General features: G+C 41.3%; 3 protein-coding genes across 5 annotated transcripts; 2 read left to right on the plus strand and 1 right to left on the minus strand.

Moving 5' to 3' along the window:
* Window positions 1–2120: 2120 nt before the first annotated feature.
* Window positions 2121–3812, plus strand: LOC115688476 (ethylene-responsive transcription factor ERF061-like). Its single transcript, XM_030614303.2, has one exon. The coding sequence runs from the start codon at window positions 2617–2619 to the stop codon at window positions 3589–3591; it is 975 nt and encodes a 324-aa protein (XP_030470163.2). The 5' UTR covers window positions 2121–2616; the 3' UTR covers window positions 3592–3812.
* Window positions 3813–4575: 763 nt separating this feature from the next.
* LOC115688474 (uncharacterized) lies at window positions 4576–11348 on the minus strand. 2 transcript variants are annotated; one of them, XM_030614300.2, is made up of 17 exons: window positions 11149–11348; window positions 10524–10671; window positions 9805–9855; window positions 9519–9694; window positions 9085–9162; window positions 8877–8988; window positions 8015–8099; window positions 7870–7921; window positions 7717–7778; window positions 7516–7631; window positions 7303–7424; window positions 6459–6530; window positions 6212–6269; window positions 5987–6060; window positions 5399–5447; window positions 5229–5308; window positions 4576–4856 (listed from the first exon to the last, which is right to left on the minus strand). In XM_030614300.2, the coding sequence occupies exons 2-17, from the start codon at window positions 10654–10656 to the stop codon at window positions 4794–4796; spliced, it is 1383 nt and encodes a 460-aa protein (XP_030470160.2). In that variant the 5' UTR covers window positions 10657–10671; window positions 11149–11348; the 3' UTR covers window positions 4576–4793. The 2 variants fall into 2 exon arrangements, with proteins under 2 accessions (XP_030470160.2, XP_030470161.2); XM_030614301.2 differs by having other exon boundaries at window positions 11203–11331.
* Window positions 11349–15672: 4324 nt separating this feature from the next.
* LOC115688475 (probable polygalacturonase) lies at window positions 15673–20259 on the plus strand. Of its 2 annotated transcripts, XM_056318044.1 has the most exons (6): window positions 15673–16256; window positions 17525–17645; window positions 18289–18463; window positions 18591–18661; window positions 19181–19752; window positions 20006–20259. In XM_056318044.1, the coding sequence occupies exons 1-6, from the start codon at window positions 15909–15911 to the stop codon at window positions 20024–20026; spliced, it is 1308 nt and encodes a 435-aa protein (XP_056174019.1). In that variant the 5' UTR covers window positions 15673–15908; the 3' UTR covers window positions 20027–20259. The 2 variants fall into 2 exon arrangements, with proteins under 2 accessions (XP_056174019.1, XP_030470162.2); XM_030614302.2 differs by lacking the exon at window positions 20006–20259 and having other exon boundaries at window positions 19181–19942.
* The last annotated feature ends 798 nt before the right edge of the window (window positions 20260–21057 follow it).

Consider the following 21057-nt stretch of genomic DNA (forward strand, 5'->3'; position numbering starts at 1 on the left):
TTTTTGGACACGATCTAGAGGAGGGGGGAGCCACGTGTCCGTTCGAGATTCGTGAAATCCCGATTTCGCCCCCGTTCCCTTTTAAGGGGGGGTTGCCATGTCGGATCGCGAAGATATGCGAGTCGTGAAAGGTCGTATCGCATCACGTGATCGCTTCCCAAGGTGTCGCTTCGTCGACGAGATTATCTCATCCTCGACGCATGTTGAAAATCCATGGCCGTCGAGGATATCTAGTTGAGCCGTGATGTTATCTCGACACGTTATTCTATTTAGGAAGGAGGGCACGTGTCCATTCGAGAATTGTGAAATGAATCCCAATTTCGCCCCCGTAAACTTTTGGGGGCTACCATGCCAGACCGCAGAGATGCACGTCGTTAAAGGTCATATCACGTCACGTGATCGCTTCCGACGATATCGCTTCTTCGACAAGATTATCTCATCCTCAACGCATGTTGAAAATCCATGGCCGTCGAGGATATCTAGTTAAGCCGTGATGTTATCTCGACACGTTATTCAATCTAGGGAGGAGGAGGACACGTGTCCGTTCGAGATTTGTGGAATCCCAATTTCGCCCCCGTTCCCTTTTGGGGGTCGCCGAGTTAGATCGCAGAGATGCGCGCCGTAAAAGTCGTATCACGTCACGTGATCGCTTCCGACGGTATCGCTTCTTCGATGAAGTTATTCTCATTCTCGACGCATGTTGAAAAATCCATGGCCGTTGAGGATATCTAGTTAAGCCGTGATGTTATCTCGGCACGTTGTTCAATTTGAGGAAAGCGGGTATGCGATCTATGAGCGCTTTGTTAGGAGTGGATGCGGTGTGCATGTGGTATGTTGGTGGGCACGGGATGGATTCTCAAGCTCACTTCAATTGCAGAGGACAAACATTAATTTTGAGAGCAAGCTCCAAACCCATAACACACTTGAATGTTGAACATGGTGTGACCTTAGAAGGAAGAGACTAATAATGCTTTTACTAGTTTAGGATGCTTCGACCCAAACTAAAGAAGTCCTAATTCTTGAAAAATCACTACTTCATAATAAAAATAGGAATTCTTCTTCCACGTGAACAACGCGAAAACAGAGTCCGAGTCTGCGTGATGATAGTAAAAAATATGAAATTGTTTTAGTTTGTCCACGGTAAAATGCTTGGATATCGAGAATGAGGACACTGGAATGAGAATGAAAAGCCCAATTCGATGTATCGGCGCATTTAATTGGTTAAAAGGTGGCCGAATGTAAATTTAAATCGGGAATGGAGATTCACGCATTACTGCACTTTCAATAACATAAAATGAGTTGGGAATGAACAAGAATCAATGAGAATGAGTCAATAAAAATAGGGACGAGTGCATTTGAAGTCCTAAAACTTGTCAACAAAGTGTGATTGAGTCTTAAAACTTTCAAATAATGCAATTAAGTCCTAAAACTTGTTAGAAAAGTGCAATCAAATCTTAAAACTTTCAAAAACAGTACAATCAAGTCCCAAAACTTGTCAGATTGGTCCAACCAAGTACTTCTGTTGATTGCACTTTTTGAAAGTTTAAGGACTCGATTGCACTTTCGTGGCAAGTTTTAGGACTTGATTGCACTTTTTTAAAATTTTAGGACTCAATTGTGCCTTTGTGACGAGTTTTAGGACTTCCAGTGCGCTTATCCCTAAAAAATAAAAGCAAGTAGACGTGAGGATGTCCATAACTAAGTCTTGCCTTCGGTAACTTCTGTATGGGAAAAATTTAACACGGCAAGTACACTCATCTAATTTCCTGTTGTGTGCAGCAATTTGAAACACTAAAACCTCGATCAACAAAAAGATGCATTCCAATTTCGATGTGTTACCAAATGCAGTAATTTTCCAAATCAATTCATGCTCCGATCCCTCGTAATTCATTCCGATTCCTTTTTATCTTATCCTTGTTACCCTACTTCCTACATACCAGAAGGGGGGCCTAGTGGTGATGATGAGAAAGCCAAAAGGGCATAAGGGTCACACCCGAACAGTCTTCCAGAATGTAACTGCAATAAAGATGCGAAGGAAGACGGTTAAAAAAAAATAAAAATCCCCAAGGGGAAGTGTCTTCCCTCGGCAGCTATAAATAGACCCTGCTGAATCAAGCACTGTCCCAGCATAGTTAACACAAACACAAACACAAACACAAACACCAACACAAACACATTCTCTCTTCAAGAACTTCAAATGTCTATTGCTCTCAAATGCTTCTGTTTCTGCAGAAGCTCTCTTTCAGGTGATGATCCTCCACCTGTGATTTCTCGGCCTATGTTTCTGTGACTGTTTCCCCACCTTTCTGCTCACAATTCTCTGGTTCTTTCCCACTACTCTTTTGTTTTTGCTTTTGTTTTTTTGATACCATTTACTCTCACTTTGGCACTTTGCCCAAATCCTGTTCTTCGAGTTCTTTTTTTGCATAGTTTGCACTTCTTGAACGGTCATTTGAAAGCTTCTTTGTTTGTTTGATCCTAGAGAAACAGAAGGGCTAGTTTTTTTTTGTCTGCCCTGTTTCCTCCACTCCACATATTAGATCTCACACCCTGCTTATACCCTGTTTTTTAACCCCTAGAAGAAAGAGGAAAAAACACCAGTTTCCCAATAACGAAATGGAAAAGATTCAAGAAGACCAGAACCCATTCTCACAGAACAACATTGACATCGGATCATCACTGTCTCAACTGATTTTAGCTGGTGGGAGCAGCACCATAGACTCTATCTTCTCCTTATGTTCATCACCATCACCATCACAAACACCACCACCAATTCCTACTACGCTCACAAGCACAATCACCAGCCCCTCTGTTTTTGAGCCGTTGGGCTCCTCCGTTTATCTCCTCCAGAGAGATCTCCTCCACAAGTTCTCTCAGAGAAACAGGTCATCGCCAAACTTCTCATACACAACAAGCCCACTTCGGACTTCAGTGTGTTCGACCACTTATCCGAGTCCATGCAAGAAGAAGCTCTACAGGGGGGTGAGACAGAGGCATTGGGGCAAATGGGTGGCCGAGATCAGACTCCCACAGAACAGGATGAGAGTGTGGTTGGGCACGTATGACACTGCTGAAGCAGCTGCTTATGCATATGATAGGGCTGCTTATAAATTAAGAGGTGAATATGCGAGGTTGAACTTCCCCAACCTTAAGGATCCGAGCAAGTTGGGGTTTGGCGACTGCTCTAGATTGAACGCTTTGAAGAGCTCGGTGGATGCTAAGATTCAGGCTATCTGTCAGAAGGTGAAAAGGGAGAGGGCTAAGAAGAGTGCAAAGAACAGTAGTGGCAGTTCTAATGGTGGTGTTGGTGGTAAGAGCGCGAGCGAGAAAGTCACGAAAGTCGATTCGTACTGCTCTTCGTCGTCGCTGTCGCCGCCGTCGCCCCTGTTTTTTGGCGAAGAGGATTGGACAAGCGAGCTGATGGCGTCCGACGTTTCGGAGGACGGCTTTTGGAAGCGCGAGAATTCGCAGCCTTCCTGCTCCGCCGATGGCTCGGCAGTCATCGCCGAGGAGTCGGGGAGCGAAGGGTGTTCGCTTGCTAAAATGCCGTCGTTCGATCCGGAGTTGATCTGGGAAGTTCTTGCTAATTAGATGCGAGGAAACTTTTCTCAGCGTGAATAGCAGTGGAATTTTTGCGCGTAGCGGGAAAGGAGTCTATCTACTTTATCGGAACTCGGTTGGCATCAAGTGTACATTCATAGTCGCATTAGTCTCTTAAAGTTGTCAGGATGCTCTCTCCTGTCTCTGTCTCTCTCTCTCTCTCTCTCTTGTTTAATTTGGGCATTCAATGTCGAGTACGAGTCTTTCTGTCTCGTCTGGCTCTCTTGTGTATCAGGGCGACGATGTTTTATGCATTAAGCCCCCCCTAGTAGTGTTGCAGCGATTTATCTTTGAGCATAAACCTATGGTATCCTACGTTGTTACAGATCGATCAAATCCGAATCATTGTGGCAAAAACTCAGGTCTTTTTCGCTCTTTCCGAAGCTTCACATCCGCACCATCGACGGGCTCACGTTACGGCTCGTTTGATGTCCGATGCATAGCTCCTCTCGACACGGTTCTCCATCCATTGGGAATTTTCTTGAAGAGGGCTCTCTGAGGATGAAAAGGTGTACAGGGTGGACAGGAGGGTCGAATATATAGGTGTTGTAGCGTTATGAATCCTAATCTCGACCGCTGGCATCACGAAAAATGAACTCACCCACCACGTTAACAACTTATCCTCCACGCATCTTTATGGTGAGAAAGCAACATGTGAAGAGGCTATGGTCCTCTTCCTGATCCTCCATCATGAGATAGGAAAGACCGAGTAATCACATCTCCAGATTAAGCCTAGTCGTCATATCGATTTATACGGCAAAAGTAGTTCCGTGCAACCTTTTCTTTCTGGACCAATTTGACGAGGCCCTGGCACAGGAACATGAGGATGGGCCGTTCATCATGCGATTTAATTCAATTGGGCGATACACAGATAAACTCGGAGTTAGTGCATTCAATTTGGTTCAACACAATAATCTGTCCTCCAAAATCTAGCGCAAGGCTTGTTGGTTAGTGAACGGAGCATAGAGTAACTACTTTTGAGAGCATTACGACATATGCTACATTCAGAAGACAGAGAACATACATGATGAAGCATAATTTAGTTCCGTACAATGGAAATTGATATCGGATGGCTATAGGAGAACTCTTGCCGCTCGTATTTTCCTCCTTAATGTATGAACAACCAAGACTTACGGATAGACGTTCCAGCAAAGGAGTCCCAGAGGCAAACGTACGACGGACACTGTGTGTCATTACCAACTTAAATTATTCTTTGATTGCTGCAGTCGACTATTGTATGCCCTCTCTATCTCATCCTGCAAGAAACAGAAAGCACGTGGTGGATGGAATGTTCTTTAATTGAAGTGATAATCTACTGCTTCCCTTGGTCCAAATGGATGGTTGAGCAGAAATTGAATCAGGGAAAAGGTGCACGGAACAGTGACCAAGTGACCTGCTTAGAACAGGAATGACTAGGAACTAATCAGACCGTATCTTTTCTTTATCATCCGAGAAATGCAAGTGATCGAACTTAATGAACCACACGTGCTAGTCAAGATGACTCCAGCAAATCCTCATTTGAAGTAACGGATAGTGAGTCAAAACGTAGTCCTATCATCAAACCGATTGACAATGGTTCGGTTCGCAGAATGAAATGCAATGCGGCAACAAGCTCGGATGAAGTATACCTTGCAAGATCTCAGTAAGGGCTGCAAAAATGATGATCGGAAGTATCTCACTGCTCGTCCAAGCGAGGTTCTGTCCAGTTCTGGCATGAAATGGAAAATGAAACACGTGTAACTACTGACCAATGTGAGGTAGAAACACTAAGATCAAAGTTGATATTTTATTTCCTTACCATCATCCATATCAGCTCTTGAACCACTCATGTTGAGTTCTTGCAGAAGCTGTAAGGCAAAAAATATCAAAGAAGAGCCCACAAACCAGTACCCTTCATTTCGGAGAAGAGCAAATCTATGCACGCACATCACTACTCTATTTACGTATGTGACATCTGAAGGATATTCTAGACAACGTAATGCAAGACGGGAAGATATTCTGCCCTTATGAATGATTTAAAACTTGATTTAAATTGTCTTATATTTCATCAGAAAGCTGAACGACTGGATGATAGGCTGCACCAATCGCTATTAAACTGATGAAGCATGAGTTTCAGATTGAACAAGTACTTGAGATTAAAGGTACATACATGACAGTTCGTGAAGAAAATAAACAGGAGATGGGAAAGATGCTTCTCTCATCCAGCCAGTGTTCCAAAATGAGAATTAGCAGCAACTAAAATGATTCTTTTAAAACACTACAGGTAGTGAATTCTGAGCATATTCATGGCTAGCTTGTATTGAGGCCTTATGGTCGGGGAAAAATGGATGACTCTGGGGAGATTAAGTACCTAGCAATCAGTATTGGTCGAGTGTACTAAACTTGCCTGTGAAAGGGTTGGCACTGCAGTAGGATCAAATTCCTCGCACTTATTCGGGTCAATAGGGACACATACGCGACCTGAATTAAAGAAAAATTAAGTGAAGCGATATTACTAAATACCAGTTTGCTAATGAAATTGACAGACAATGTGGATGTTGAAAAGGAAAAAAACATGATGTCTTGTAAATGGATGCACGACAAAGGCTTATCTACGAGAACCCATCTGTACCTGTTTTTGGATGTACACAGAATGGTGCCTTTAGCAAATGGTTCATGTGTTTGGATACCTGACAGGTCAATAGGTCATAGAGTTGTTAAGTAAGCATGCACAGTTACCGTTGAAAGTCTCCAGCTAGCTTATTTTCCTCTCAGGGTAAAATTGACACACTACTCCAGGGAGCTGAGTTTCTGAACTACAAGAACACTGAGATCGGCGCGAAAGAAGAAAATTAGAAAGTGCTCGGAACTTCACAAACCTCCATATCGAGCCTGGGATAGGTAAAAGAAAAAATTATCTCTTCAATGCACCTGTGCAGTCCTTGTATGTGCTGCAAAGCAGAGGCAATATATGTCTGAGAGAAAAGCGCAGAGATTGCATACTGAGGTCTAGTTTCCTGAAGCATACAATGCTCTTATCTACCTCTACCATGAAAATGCAACTTGTTTAGCCCAAAAGGATAGTTTGCCTCAACAGTAAGTCCAGAAAACAAAACGAACTATCAGAAAAAAGAAAAGCAGGGAATCAAACCTTATGAGATCTTATTAGATGCATTGACATAACCACATTATCAAGAATTTGAAAAGACTCGTTAGTTCCCTTTGAGGAATCAAAATCTGGAGTCTAGAGGCAACGGTGACAGCATAATACACATCTCAAGTATCTCTCCACAGAGAATAACAATTGAAATTCAATTGCTTATCCTCATGCATGTGCCTGCCCACATCATGGGTTCCCAGACTCTGGCATGTGGAGGATCAAATGAATCCATGGGACATCAAGGAAATAGTGCAACCAACAGACTGACCGAACCTGCACCTTCAGCCAACCAATTGCTCGAAAAATTGACTGCGTGATAGTCTGTCTGTGTATACTCAGTGCCCTCATCAAAACAACAGATTCTCAACTCTACAGACTGGTCAATTATAGCATAGCATGCTTCAGAAGAGGACCAAAGCCCCTTTCCAATGGCATAGCACATTTAAGTAATTTGTATTCATGCCTATGGCAGAAGCTTTTTATGCGCTGTATCCCCGGTGAAGTTTCCAAAATTTATCTTTGCATAATCAATAGGTATCAATATGATACGGCTATTATCTTACCTTGAGTTTTCCGGAGCGGAGTAAGCTCTTTAGCTGCTCCCATCGGACAACATTAATGTCATCCTTTGAACCATGGGATTTTCTCTTCTCCTGCCACTTCCCCCGCAGCTCAGCAGCAACAGCTAGAAAGAAGAAAGGTCTTCGTGAATAACAAGTGCATAGGTTATCCAAATGAAACCTAATGACCCAACAAAACCCCTTAAATTTCAATACATTCATCAGAAATCATATCCAGGATCTTCTCGTATTTCTCTTCAGTTGATAGTATATTTTGGCTCAAAAGCACTTTTCCCTCGAAGAAATCCCTTAGAACATCTGTATATGATCTCCTGCAAAGGTAAGACTTGTTGAGAAGTTGATCCAGGGGTTGAAAAGAGAAGGAGAAGGGGAAGAGGATCTCCTTTTAGAACTTACGCAAGGAACGGATGAAGAACTGGACCCACTAAAGAAACCTTCTTATTGCTATTTTCATTGCCCTGAAAGCAGTAAAGGAAATAAACGAATTATGCAAGACGCGTGAATAGTCTAGAAACAAAAAGGTAACTAATGCAGTGATAGAAACAGTACTTTATATACACGGAAGTACTCAGCAATAGCTGCCCTCTGTTCATTAGACAGTCTGCATGATTGGCGGCAGTGTATTTTAAACCTAAATTCATCAAAGAAAATGCAAAGAAGTAAAACTTTGGTATTCAACCATATGCAGCATCACCTTCTTGCTTTCCCATCACAAACCCAACAATGAACACCACGTCGGCCGCTATATACCCATAAAATGTGATTGAAGCCAAAGTCATCTACAAAGGAAACAACAATTTGACGTCATGAGAACATATCGACCAGCCATAGATGCTGAATGTAGTACGTGCACATAATTATCCAGCTCCCCTGGGATGTGATCTGAATGTGGAAATGGCATAAACTGATATATTTAGATGAGAGGAAAGATAAAATCAGCAAATTGATCAATGAATCTGTAACAAGTTTTGCATACTAATTTGTGCATATCTACGCCAAATTGCTATGGAACATTAACTTACATGATGAGCAGACTTCGATAGTGTACACACATTTTTAGCTCTACAGAATGCATCGTGCATTTTGAAAGTGTGCTAAGATACTAGTAACTTGCTAGCTGCTCAAGATTTTTCCGACACAGCTGAACTTCAGAGCTTGTTTCCGTTACATAAAACCGATTAAAGAAACTTAATTGACGTTCAGCAAGTGATGAACACGTAATTCCTTTAAGAAATTGATTAGCTATGATCGCACTTGGAAAGAATTGGAATTTGAAATGGGAAAGCTCGGACAATACACTTTTCAGGGACGATGAACTGACCACATCCTAGATTCATTTATTGGCACTAGATTATGTCTGCTGGGATCATAACTGACGACCGTAAATGTGGTTTCTACAGAAAGTCCTTTTCTGGCCATATAGATAGCAATCTGATGCATGGACCTAAAAAGGTCAGGATGGCAGACAAAATGTGTGAAGGAAAAGAAAGATCCGAAGCAATAACCTCTTAACTGAAATAGAAGGCATGCCTAATGCTGCTGTATAAGGATCCTACCTCTGAGGGCAGTGTCCATTACTTTTATAGCCACAGTCATCAGTGGCCAGCAGTCCAAGCAGATATCAGCTCCAGAACAGCAAAATCTAACGTCATCGTAATCTGTTATATCCTATTGGCAGAAGATCAATTCAAACAGTTTGACTACCGAGTGAAATCATAGTTTAGAGGAGAACAGGTCTGACGTGCTTGATGTATAAAAGCTTACAACATCAAAGACGAGCTCCCTCTCCACTGGAGTAAAAACATTATCACCAGTTTGTGCGTAAGCATGTCTCTTTGCAGGCTGCATAACACAACATAATCAACTAAGATACCTTTGAAAGGCAGTAAAGTTCATTATCTTCTTTCCCTCAAGAGATCTAGGGCCACAAGGAAAATATAGTAGGACAAATGCACATCATCACCATGTATCTATCCTTTCATGATTTCACAAGTTGTTGTTCATCACATTGTTTATGAAATAGAGAATAAAACAGTATAGTAATTTATTGACAATAGCATTATACATTAATTCTTTCTTTATGTGTGCAAACTGCAGTACTCCTCTCATTAAGGAGTCCTGCTTATGCTTCAAACTGATCACACACTTTGAAGGGTCTTTATTCCAAACTAAAGACAAAAGGTAAATAAGTATCTTACATTCACGCTGTAAACCGGTCCAATATCTATTTTAAATGGGCATTTTTCTTTGATGGAGCTTTCCAGCTCATATGCGCTTGTGTAGGACAGGAACCGCAGGTAGATGTCATTATCCAGTGTGAAAGAAAATTCTCTACGGCCAAAGTATGTTGGATCGCAGCCGGGGTGCTTTCCATCTGCATAATCAATAACAGTATGCTTACAGGTTTGACACATGTGCATAATAACATGAATAAAGTGATCGAGCAGCGCGTTGCTCGTCGGTTTAGACATACATTCAACTTACCATGGCCATAGGACATCCATTTGAAGATATCAGAATATGGAAAGATCTTTCCTGCAACAAATAAATTCTTCTGTAAACCATGAAATAATCTCGAATTGAACTCTGGTCTTAAAATCCCAACTATAAATGCTTCCAATGTCAAAGTTAGGGGGTTACTAGGCGGAACCTCGTGCTCATTCATTTAACTCAAAGCAGATAAACCTAGTACAATGTTATTTCAAGTAAATGGTCCAATTCCATTCCCTTCAACAAAATGGTCCTAGAATCTGGGATCATCATCATCAACATGGCAAATTCATCAACCCAAAATCATAGGCTAGTGGATAAGAGAGACAAACTTCTTCTTGTCACTATACACTCATTTGTTGAAGTAATACATGTGTTGTAAACATAAAATTCATGGTGACAGGTACGAACGGCTAAACGAAAATCCCTCAGCCAACATGTCACCGCAGTATGAAAAAAGTTCTCTTGTTTTGTTTTTTCAATAAAATGCTGGATAGAAAATCTTTGCTCTCTATGGGAAAACACTGCACATTATTTGCCTGTTTGTCAATTTATCCAACATGAATTAGCTAAAACCTAACCAATCAAAGCGGGCTGGTGATCTTTGCATATGAGTGCTATCAAAGAAGAAAGCTCCGTACAATATTCAAAAAGGTGATCAATTGAATTTTACAGTAACAAAGTGTCACGTGAACTTAAGATTGAGGAATTACCATAGTAAGCTTTGAGGTAATTGGGATTAAATCCATCAGGCATGATATCTCCATGCCTCTGTGCAGGCATTTCTGGTTCGTTGCCATCAATTTCCATGTCCTCCCTACAATTCTCAGCTTCCCCTCGATTCATCTCTCAATCATACACCTGTCGTCCAATCAAATCCACCGCGTTACACTCAAAAAGCTCGCCATCAGCATCATTCGCAACAACGAGGCTCGAAAGCAGCAAAATCAGGTTATTGACACTGAAACCAGAGCGATCAACCCAGTAATCGCCCAGTCGGTCCAATACGACCGATATACACATCGGTCAACAAACAATACCGCTCGGAATGCGCTTCCAGCTAGCATAATCGCGCGAAATCAGACACCGAACCCCGATTCGAACACAAATGAATCCACAATCAGCGATCAAACAGTTTGTCTACAGAAAATTCAACGAAACTCCAGTGACGTCTCAAACAATCCCCGAATTCCACTAATCACATCGCCCGGACACTAAATAAACATCTCAGATTTCGCAAGAACATTTGCTCCGGCGGCTACCGTACGAGGAAATCCACTCGAAGGAAAGCACACCGTAACCACGCTTTTGAACAACAGGGAGACTTAGAAAACCTACGGGGCAAAAAAAGAGTGATATCGGCGCGCAAAACAGCGAGGATCTCTTCCTTACGGTGTGAGATTTCGCAGATGAAGTCGCCGGCGACGGCGGCGGGCGGCGGGCGGCGGCGATTGGAGCCGGAGGAAGGAGGAGCGTGGGCGCGGGGGCGAGGAATCTGACGATGGCGGGAGATTTGGGGGCAGTGGACTTCGAAATGGCGGGAAAAGCCTTTCTATATCGTGCCGATGAAAAGAGAGAGAGCGGGTTGCCCTAAAAAAATCAAAAATAAATGGAAAAATACCGCCAAAAATCTAAAACTATGATATTGGTGACAAATTTACCCTGAACTTTTTTTTGTGACATAAAAAACCCCAAACTATATTACTGTGATAAATTTACCTGAACTTTTTTTGCGTGAAAATCCAAACTATCATTTGTAAAGTTTTTGCGTAAAATCCCGAACTATGCCACTATATTTTTCGTGTCAAAAAAGTTCGTGGATAAATTTATCACAAGTAATATAATTTGGGATTTTTCATGTCATAAAAAAAAGTTCAAGGTAAATTTATCACAAGTGACATAGTTTGGGATTTTTGTAGTATTTTCCTAAAATAAATATATAGATTGAATGAAAAAAAAAATCAAAAAATATATAATTTGCGTTATTTTAATAAACGAGATTAACAGACCAAAAAAATAAAAAATAAACGCGATTAAACTCTTGTGCAAGGAGAAAACTATAAATTGAAGGCTATAATCTATGAGAGATCAAATATTTGTAGGAAAATTATTTAAATTATAGAACGATAAGATGTACTCATTGGACAAATTTGGTATGTGAGAGACATATCTGATTTCATTTTAGAGAACCCCGTATTACATTTAATCTTGTCCATTATATAAGAACACAAGAATTAATAGACAAAGACCTTTTAGTTATTTTATCTTATAAAAATGTAATGATGATAGTAATTGGTATAAAGTATAGAACATGGACAAGTAGCCATAGATAAATGAGTGAACCGGATGTGTTTGTTTACTGAGAAAACTTGAGATTTTGAAAATATTTTTCAAAAAACGATCGTTTGTATCATTCGTGAAATTAAATGAATGAAAAATAAGTTTATCGTCTACGAAAATAGTTAAACATAAATTATTATTGATAATAAAAACATTTTCTGTTGACTAATATTTTAAAGAGATAATGAATTTTTCACTAAACATTATGCGCCATTATCACCCTTTCGACAGAGCCATCCAAATGATAGCCGTCCTCTATCTTTTAATTTCCAATTGAAGGACACAATAGTTTCCATTTTGAAAGCAAGTGCTGCAATTCTCCCGGATGTTTGACAAGCACCTAACTTTACATTGTATAAATAAGGATAATGGCACAAATGATCCATAAACTTTTATCCAATGTGCAATATCCTCCATAAACCTTTAATATATGCAACGTAGTCCTTGAATTTTGGCCCAACGTGCGATGTCGTCCTTAGACCTTTAATTTATTTAATGCGATCCCTGAATAATTAGTAAATGTTCAATGCAATCCCTCAACTATATAAAAATGGTTAAAAGATCAAGGATGACGTTGCATGTTGTATCAAAGTTCAGTGACCACATCGAACAAATTAAAAATTCACGGACTACATTACATATTGGACCGAAGTTCAAGGATCACGTTAAATAAATTAAAGATTCAAGAACGGCGTTGCATATCATACTAAAATTCGGGGACTATTTGTGCTATCTTCCTATGCAACTTGCGCATTTTTCGCCGGCTTCTCTTCGTGGGAGAGAGAGAGAGTGAGGGGATAACCAAGAAATATGTTAATTAAGCACGGTGCCTCGACCCAATTGATATTGCTAAGATAGTGGGCGCTCTGCCTCGTAGCTTTTTAAAATAATTTATGCACAGTGAACCGATTCCACACATTCTTTGTTTGAACTTGAAGGAAGCCAAAACCAGAAAAGAGAATGAAGACAGAATAACAATGATAATATAATAATCCCGACAAAAAAATTAATGATAGTATAAAAAAATTAGGATGGAGATTAATAAATTAATTCATCCCAAATCGAATCCGTGGAGCCCTTGACCAGCAAAAGTCGATGCAAGAGCGCAGAGATGGGATCTGGCTACGCTATACATCAAATGCATGAAAGGAAACGCTTTGTAAATTCGGACTTAAAATCTGACCAAAAAATAAATAAATTCGGACTTAAAAAGGTTTTTTTGGCTTCATGTGATCATCCCGTTATAGGCATCTGTATATAACAGAAAATCGATAAAAAGGGGTTTGGCGGTGATTTACACAACAAAACAAAAGTGAAAATGCATAAACAAGTCAGTGTGTTGAAAAGTCATTTATTTTGAATTTGTTCTATACTCTACTTAACAATTTATCCATGAATTAATCGGTGATGTAGAAAAGAACTATGTTTCTTGAAAATTTCTCTTGTCGACAAAATGAACTTTATGGAAGTAATATCTAATAATAAAAAAAATTCCTTTAATATACATGAGAAATCTATAATAAACAAAGCTAGACACGTGAAATTGTTAATTATGGTAAGCAGATCATATATAGATATTGAAAAACTAAAAAATAAGGAAAATAAAATTTGGGATCACCACTTTTAAATTGTAATTGAATGATTGAGGATAATTTTATATTTTTTGTGAAAACTTGATGAATTTGGTCATATAGGGGTGGAAATAGCACCACCCACATATGGGAATTTTGTCCTTCGGTAACTAAATCTTACATGAAAATAGAAAAACTGAAAAAGAGGAAAATAAATAAATTTGGGGTCACCACTTTGAATTGCAATCGAATGATTAAGGACGATTTTTGTTTTTTTGGGTAAAAGTTGGGTGATTTTTGTCATATAAAGAGTGGAAACAGCGTCAGTTTTGGTAACTAAATCCTACGTAAAAACAGAAAACACTAGAAAAAACGTAAATAAATATGGGGCCGCCACTTTAAATTGCAATTGAATGATCGAGGACCATTTCGTCCTTCTGACGAAAGCCAAGTGGATTTAATGATATAGGGGGCGGAAATAGTGCCGCCCAAGAAATATAGCGCCTATTCATATACACGACAATTTCATCTTCTAGGTAACTAAATCCTACATAGAAACCAGAAAAACTGAAAAAAGGGTAAAGTAAATAAGTTCGGGGCGATTGAGGACGGTTTTGTCTTTCTGGTAAAAATCGGGTGGATTTTGGTCATATAAGGAGCGTGGCCAAAGAAAAAAGGCAAAAAATAAAATAAAATAAAATAAGAAAAGTTAAAAAGGAAAAGGGGAGAGGAATCGCAGCTTGGCCCGCTCCGGTCTTCTCAAAATAAAGAAAGGGGTAAAAGTCATCGGGTTCCCCATTATCATAAAGCTAAATTATCAAAGCCCGTCGTCGTCGTCGTCGTCGTCCCTCTGCTCACCTCGAATCTCGGGTTTCATCCCACGGGACTCACGGCGCACGTCCTCACATGAACCATTAGCGAAATTTGCTAATTGAGAAACATGGTAGTAATATTCTGTTCCATCTCATCATGTCTAGTTGTCTATGAAGGGGAGCCCATCTTTTTCTTTTTTCCTTTTTTTTTATAGGAAAAACGACTCAAATAGTTTTCTGAACTTCGGCCCAACGTGCAACGTGATCCCTGAATTTTTAATTTGTTCAATGTGGTTCATGGACTTTTAGTACATGTTCAATTTTACTCATGAAATATATGGAAAACGTTCAATATAGTTCGTGAATTTGAATTGATGGAATGACTGTATTGAACATTTTCATATAGTTAACACGTAACAAAAGTCCATGGACCGCATCGAACAAATTAAAATTTCATGGACCAAACCGAACATTAGGATAAAGTTCAGGGGCTACATTGAGAAAATTAAAAGTTCAAGGATCAAATTGCACATTAAGCCAAAATTCATGGACTGTTTGTGTCATTATCTATTTTTTTTTTCACGATAAAGAGCGTAATTTTCACGAATACATGCAAATCGCTTCGTAGCAAACCCTCCACCATGCCGGCACATCGGCACGATGAACACTCCAATACCGAGCAATAACGATTCGCGACGTGGGCTTTTATATCTCCTACGGCAGTGATCGCTCTGTATTTTTTTTTTTTTGTATCGGACGGATTTGACCCATAAAAAATATAAATTTCCATAAAATTTATCGAGTCATCGAGAAGATGATCACCATTAGCAGTACCGTAGCTAGTTTGGAATTTAGATCACTGTTTTTTTTTATATGGTCGTCCATTTAGACCACTCTAATCTCGGAATTTTTAGTAAAAGGTAGATCCGGGCAGCGCTGGTCCCAGTAATTACCGAAGCTTTTCGTAGCCCCGAAAGATGTAATAATACCAAACAGCGCCCCCAACGGCCACTGGCGAACGTGTCCCGTCTGTCGGCGACTATAAAAGCTACTGCACAAGCTCTTTCGGTCTCTCTCTCTAATCGTCGCCGCCGCCGCCGCCGCCGCCGCGGCGGACAGCCGCTTCTCGACAAACGTCGCTCGGCTGTCACTGACCTCCCCTCTCTCTCTCTCTCTCTTTCTCTGCGCTGTCTTCTTCGTCGACTTTACTCTCTTCAGAGCTGCTCGTTACTCTCCTTAGATCGCCTCCGCTTGAAAAGCTTCGTTTGGACTCTTGTCCGTTGTCCTCCTCCTCCTCCTCCTCCTCAATTCCTCCCTACAGCCACCGGCAGAATCTCAATCTCTCTCTCTCTCGCCTCCGAGGGAGTCGCCGGAAATGCTGCGGCCGTGGGCCTCAGCCGGCGGCGTCCTGTTCCTCGCCGCCGCCGTGCTGCTGTTGGCCGGCGTCTCGGCGGCGGCGGATGAGGTCGTCACGTGCTCCGGCATAGTCCCGATGAGCGACCGCGCGGACAGGATCTCCATCGCGGACTTCGGCGGCGTCGGCGACGGCCGGACGCTGAACACCAAGGCGTTCAGGGAGGCCGTGTACCGGATTTGGCACCTGGCCCGGCCCGGGGGCACGCTGCTGTACGTGCCTCCAGGGGTGTACTTGACGGAGAGCTTCAACCTCACGAGCCACATGACGCTTTACTTGGCCGGAGGCGCTGTCATCAAAGCCACTCAGGTAGGTTCATTTTGCCCGGTTTAGTACCAGCAGCAGAAGCTTATCCTCTGTTTTATCTGGAAATTACGTGAGTGAAATTAAAATGATACAGGGTGTGCACTCGCTGAAGAAATGATTAGAGCGATGTCTCATGTTTACGATGAACAGTTCTTGTGTGGTTTGATTGGTTCGTAACGTGGGGAGTCTGTGTGCGTAAAGGGCAATAATTTGGGTATCCGATGAAAGGAGATGCGAGTTCTGTGGTTCAGACCCGCATTTGCACCTGCAGATGTTAATTATTATTTTGCGAGTATTCCCATGTATTTGATAATTTGACCCACCATGCTTGTGCTCGTGTCCGATGCAGACATTGTTTATCTTGGTACGGCGTTTTCTGTAACTTCACAGAGATGGTTGTGCCAATGTATATCATTTAAGAGATAGAGGTCTGGTGCAACTTGGTGGGTCCTGAGATGGGGCTTACATTAAATAAAAGAGATTGGTGGGAGGCTTGATAGCACGCATTCGACTTTGGGTAGGAAAAATTTCGACGGTTGGGGAGCTGATCAAGGGTTTTATATACCCTCTTGATCATGTCAAGTACTTCGTTCTGTAATCTAGGATAATCCGATGGCATAGATTCAACATTGATAGAGAAAATAGTCTCCCTGTCATCTGCTCTGGCTATTTTAAGTTCCATGCTCCACCGGCTTTTGTGGACCTAAAGGACAAGCATCATGTGCAGTATTTAAACTTGTGTGGGCTCCATTGACCCAAGCATATACGAAAGAGAGGCATTGCACCAATTTATTTTTTTCTGTCTTTGTAATTTATAGTGAATGGTGAAGGAAACTCGACCATATGCTGGTTTGCAGATCGAGTAAGCTCCTTAGTGTATATGAATTGCATTTCAAAACATACCTAGTGAGATGGCATGAAGCATGGTGGTGAGGAGTCGAACTTGTCTTGTCTTCGTAACTAGCCACTTCCTAAACCACTATTCCACTCCATGCGGGGAACAGTGCTTGAGGCCCTGAAGTGTTTGTATGCAATGAGAATTAATACATCCATGTGCCTCAACGACTATTTTTCTTTAAATGCTTCTCGTGGACTTGTCCTGGTTACAGTCTGATCTTTTTTAAGCTCTTTGGAATTTATAACCCTCGTGCTGCATAGCACAGAGTTAGTAATCAAGAGCACACGATGTAGAATCAAGCTTGAATACTCTACACAACTATACTTGCGTCTCTTGGCCATTCTTGATTTTGTCTATTCTTATCCTTCTTCAGGATACTTCGAATTGGCCACTAATTGCGCCATTGCCGTCTTATGGAAGAGGCAGGGAGCACCCTGGTGGAAGATATATGAGCTTCATTCATGGAGATGGCCTTCAAGACGTGATAATCACTGGTAGGTATCCCAAGCAATGTGATTTAACAACAGAACTTGAGTGTGTACTAGATGATTCTATCTCAACCTTAGAGCATCTTATGAGAATGATCCATATGAACTCAAGCTCCAATGAGAGAGGCTGTCATAGTTACTGCAGTTTTGCAAGTTCCGTTGCGAACTAGGGGACATTATGTCACCAAGTCCCAACTTGGTGCTTTGAGTTGTCTCAACTAGTTTGCTTCTCTTTATTTTTGCTAGCACTAGTTGTTTTACTTAGCTGAATGGAGTTGTTCTGATGGAGAGTAGCTTTGGTATAGTCTACAACTATTGCAGATTTATCCGGCATGGCTTGGATGTTATCGTCTGAGCAATTACTTTTACATTAGTTGTTTTTTTACTCTTTCCAATTGAATGCACTTGGAGATTGAGTCATTTGTTTGACTATTGGTTGAGTTGGGATCTCATACCAAAAATTGGGTAAGGGACACAAGTTCTGCCACATCCCTAGAGCCATCACTTGTTCATTGTCATGAACCTGTCGTACTACTTGGAATAAAAACGTCTACCTGTTGAGATGGAAGTAACATCCGCTAGCTTATTTCTGAATTTTTTATGAATGACACCTAAATGTATTTGACTAGTTTGACAATTGTTTGTGTAGGTGAGAACGGGACAATAGATGGCCAAGGAGATGTCTGGTGGAATATGTGGAGGCAGAGAAGTCTCAGTTTTACCAGACCAAATCTTATCGAATTGGTTAATTCCAGAGACATCATAATTTCCAATGTGGTTTTCCAGAACTCTCCGTTTTGGAATATTCATCCCGTTTATTGTAGGTACGTGAAGCTTATTTTTGTAGTAAATTGAAGTTCATAGGTTCCGAAACTCGAGGGTACCGTAATTACTTGGTTGACACGGGTACTTTGGACACTAATTTTGGTACTTGCCCAATTCTTCTTGCAGTAACGTGGTTGTCCGTAATGTGACTATATTAGCTCCACTGGACTCTCCCAACACAGATGGGATTGATCCAGGTAACCTTTATGATGAGACTTGACCTGTTATCCCGTGTATCTTTTGTATATAAAAGTCGTTAATTCAAAACTGAGCTACGGTGTTTGACTGGGAAGGACTGTTCTACTGTTTATATTGAACAAACTGTGCTCCGGAGTCTGATCCATTAAATTTAGCTCATGCCACTAGTTTGACTACTGTTGAGAAGAGTCTCTGGGATGAAAATTTTGCTATACTAATTTGATTATGCTGTGTTGTTGTTTTGGTAGTTTTGTATGTAAATCTTAAGTCAGTTCTTTTCTCATTAGACAATTTTAGAAAACTAGGAGTTGAAAAAGTACCATCAAGCAGCAACTTTGCAGGCGATTGTTGCTTATATCTTACCTCGCTTGCGCATTCTTTCATTAAACATTGAACTTAATCAGAGACTTGACTTTGCGCCTACATATGAGTAGCTATGAAATTGCTCCCTCATGTTGAAAATTTCTTATTGACTTGCTAAATTTATTCCTTCTTTTCTCTACGACCCGCTGATACAGATTCAAGCTCAAATGTCTGCATAGAGGATTCGTACATATCTGTTGGAGATGATCTTGTCTCAGTGAAAAGTGGGTGGGATGAGTATGGTATTGCCTATGGTCGCCCAAGCTCCAATATTACCATCCGCAGATTAACAGGATCATCCCCATTTGCCGGTATTGCAGTAGGAAGTGAAACCTCTGGTGGGGTAGAGAATGTCCTGGCTGAAAACATTAACTTGTACAAAGTGGGTGTTGGAATCCATGTGAAAACAAATACCGGGAGAGGGGGTTTCATAAGAAACTTAACCTTCTCCGGTGTCTACGTGGAGACTGCAAGAAAGGGGATAAAGATTTCAGGCGATGTTGGAGATCATCCCGACGACAAGTACGACCCAAATGCTCTTCCGGTTGTGAAAGGCATCTTGATAAAGGATGTGTGGGGAACAAATGTTCAACAGGCAGGTCTCATACGAGGCATAAAGGACGCCCCTTTCACTGGCGTTTGCCTTTCTAATGTCAACCTCCGCGGCAAGCTGGGGCCGAGAGAAGATCCGTGGTCGTGCTCTGATGTGAGTGGGGCTGCCTTCAAGGTGAGTCCATCCCCTTGTTCAGAGCTGACTAGCGTCTCTCAAAGCGCTTCGTGTGCTATCTACTCCTGAAAATCTTGTAACTAGCTTGATTTGAATGAAGAAATTGAAGTTGCCAGCATGCTGTGTTATTGTAACCCTTTGGGATTTCAAGCGCATGCTTAGAATAAAATTATGACTATATTCTTTCAAATCTGTTCATTATCGATTCGGCTTATGTCAGAACTTGAGTCCCAAGCAAAACTTTTCCTGCCAGCTCTGCCGTTACAAAATATAAATGATCATCACTGCCGACCAGCATTGGCAGCTCGCCCAGAATAACCACCACTAGCATCCCCATTAATGACGAGGTGGGTGACAGGGATTTGATGTGGTATTTTCGGTGTTGTTTGCACCCACGAGAAATGTTAGGTATGTAAAACTTTGTAACCAAAATTCGTTCATAACGTGATATGAGAACTTAATTAAATCCCCACCCAACAAGATAAATTCATTCGCTTTTCAACCAAATATATCAATACTTTTGCCAATTTGTACTATTAGCAGCGTTGAGTAGCGAAGACAATGATTGGGATGGAATGGGACGAGATGGGATATAGAACGTGGGGGACTTGTCATGTCCTACATCTTATCTGATCATAGCCCAGGCTGGAATGACTTTAAAAAGAAGAAGAAAACCCTATTCTCTGATGGGTTCAAAATCGATCGTCGCTTTGGTGATTGCCATTTCCGCGGCGACCTCCACAGCCGGACTGCCTGACCATCGGCACCACCGCGGCAGAAAACAAGTTTGGCTCGAGGGTCAACCACGAGCCACAAATCCGATATACCATGTCGACGAGTGACGATAACTGTGGTTGTCGCCGTCGCTGTGAGGTGCGCTCACCACTGAGTGGTCGTGATGGCCCGATTTGCCTAGATTTGGTCACTCCGCCTTTGACATAGAACAAAACTCTCAGGCGACCACCGAACCGCGGTCGACAATGGCACCATGATGGCACCGCAGAGTAGCAAGGCAATTTTCGTATATGCTTAGTTACTTCTTTTTGTTTTCTATAATTTTCAATCAAAACTAGGTGGGATAAAATTATCTTGCTTTCTTTAGGATAAATCCAGTTGATCACGTTGAAGGTAGGCGTGTCTCGAAACGCCGGATATGATAAATCTTATCCTATCTGGCCTTATATCTAGGCTGCCAAACACACCCTTAGAGTCCGAATAACTATTCCATCACAGTCCTATTCTACTCTTGCTGTCAAAATGCATGAATCAATGCTCTGTCAAGATGAAAAATGATTCGACGTCTCT

This window comes from Syzygium oleosum, unplaced genomic scaffold (genome assembly GCF_021117445.2).
Source record: "Syzygium oleosum isolate NSW1041296 unplaced genomic scaffold, Sole_v2.1 Sole_v2.14, whole genome shotgun sequence".
Lineage (NCBI taxonomy): Eukaryota > Viridiplantae > Streptophyta > Magnoliopsida > Myrtales > Myrtaceae > Syzygium > Syzygium oleosum.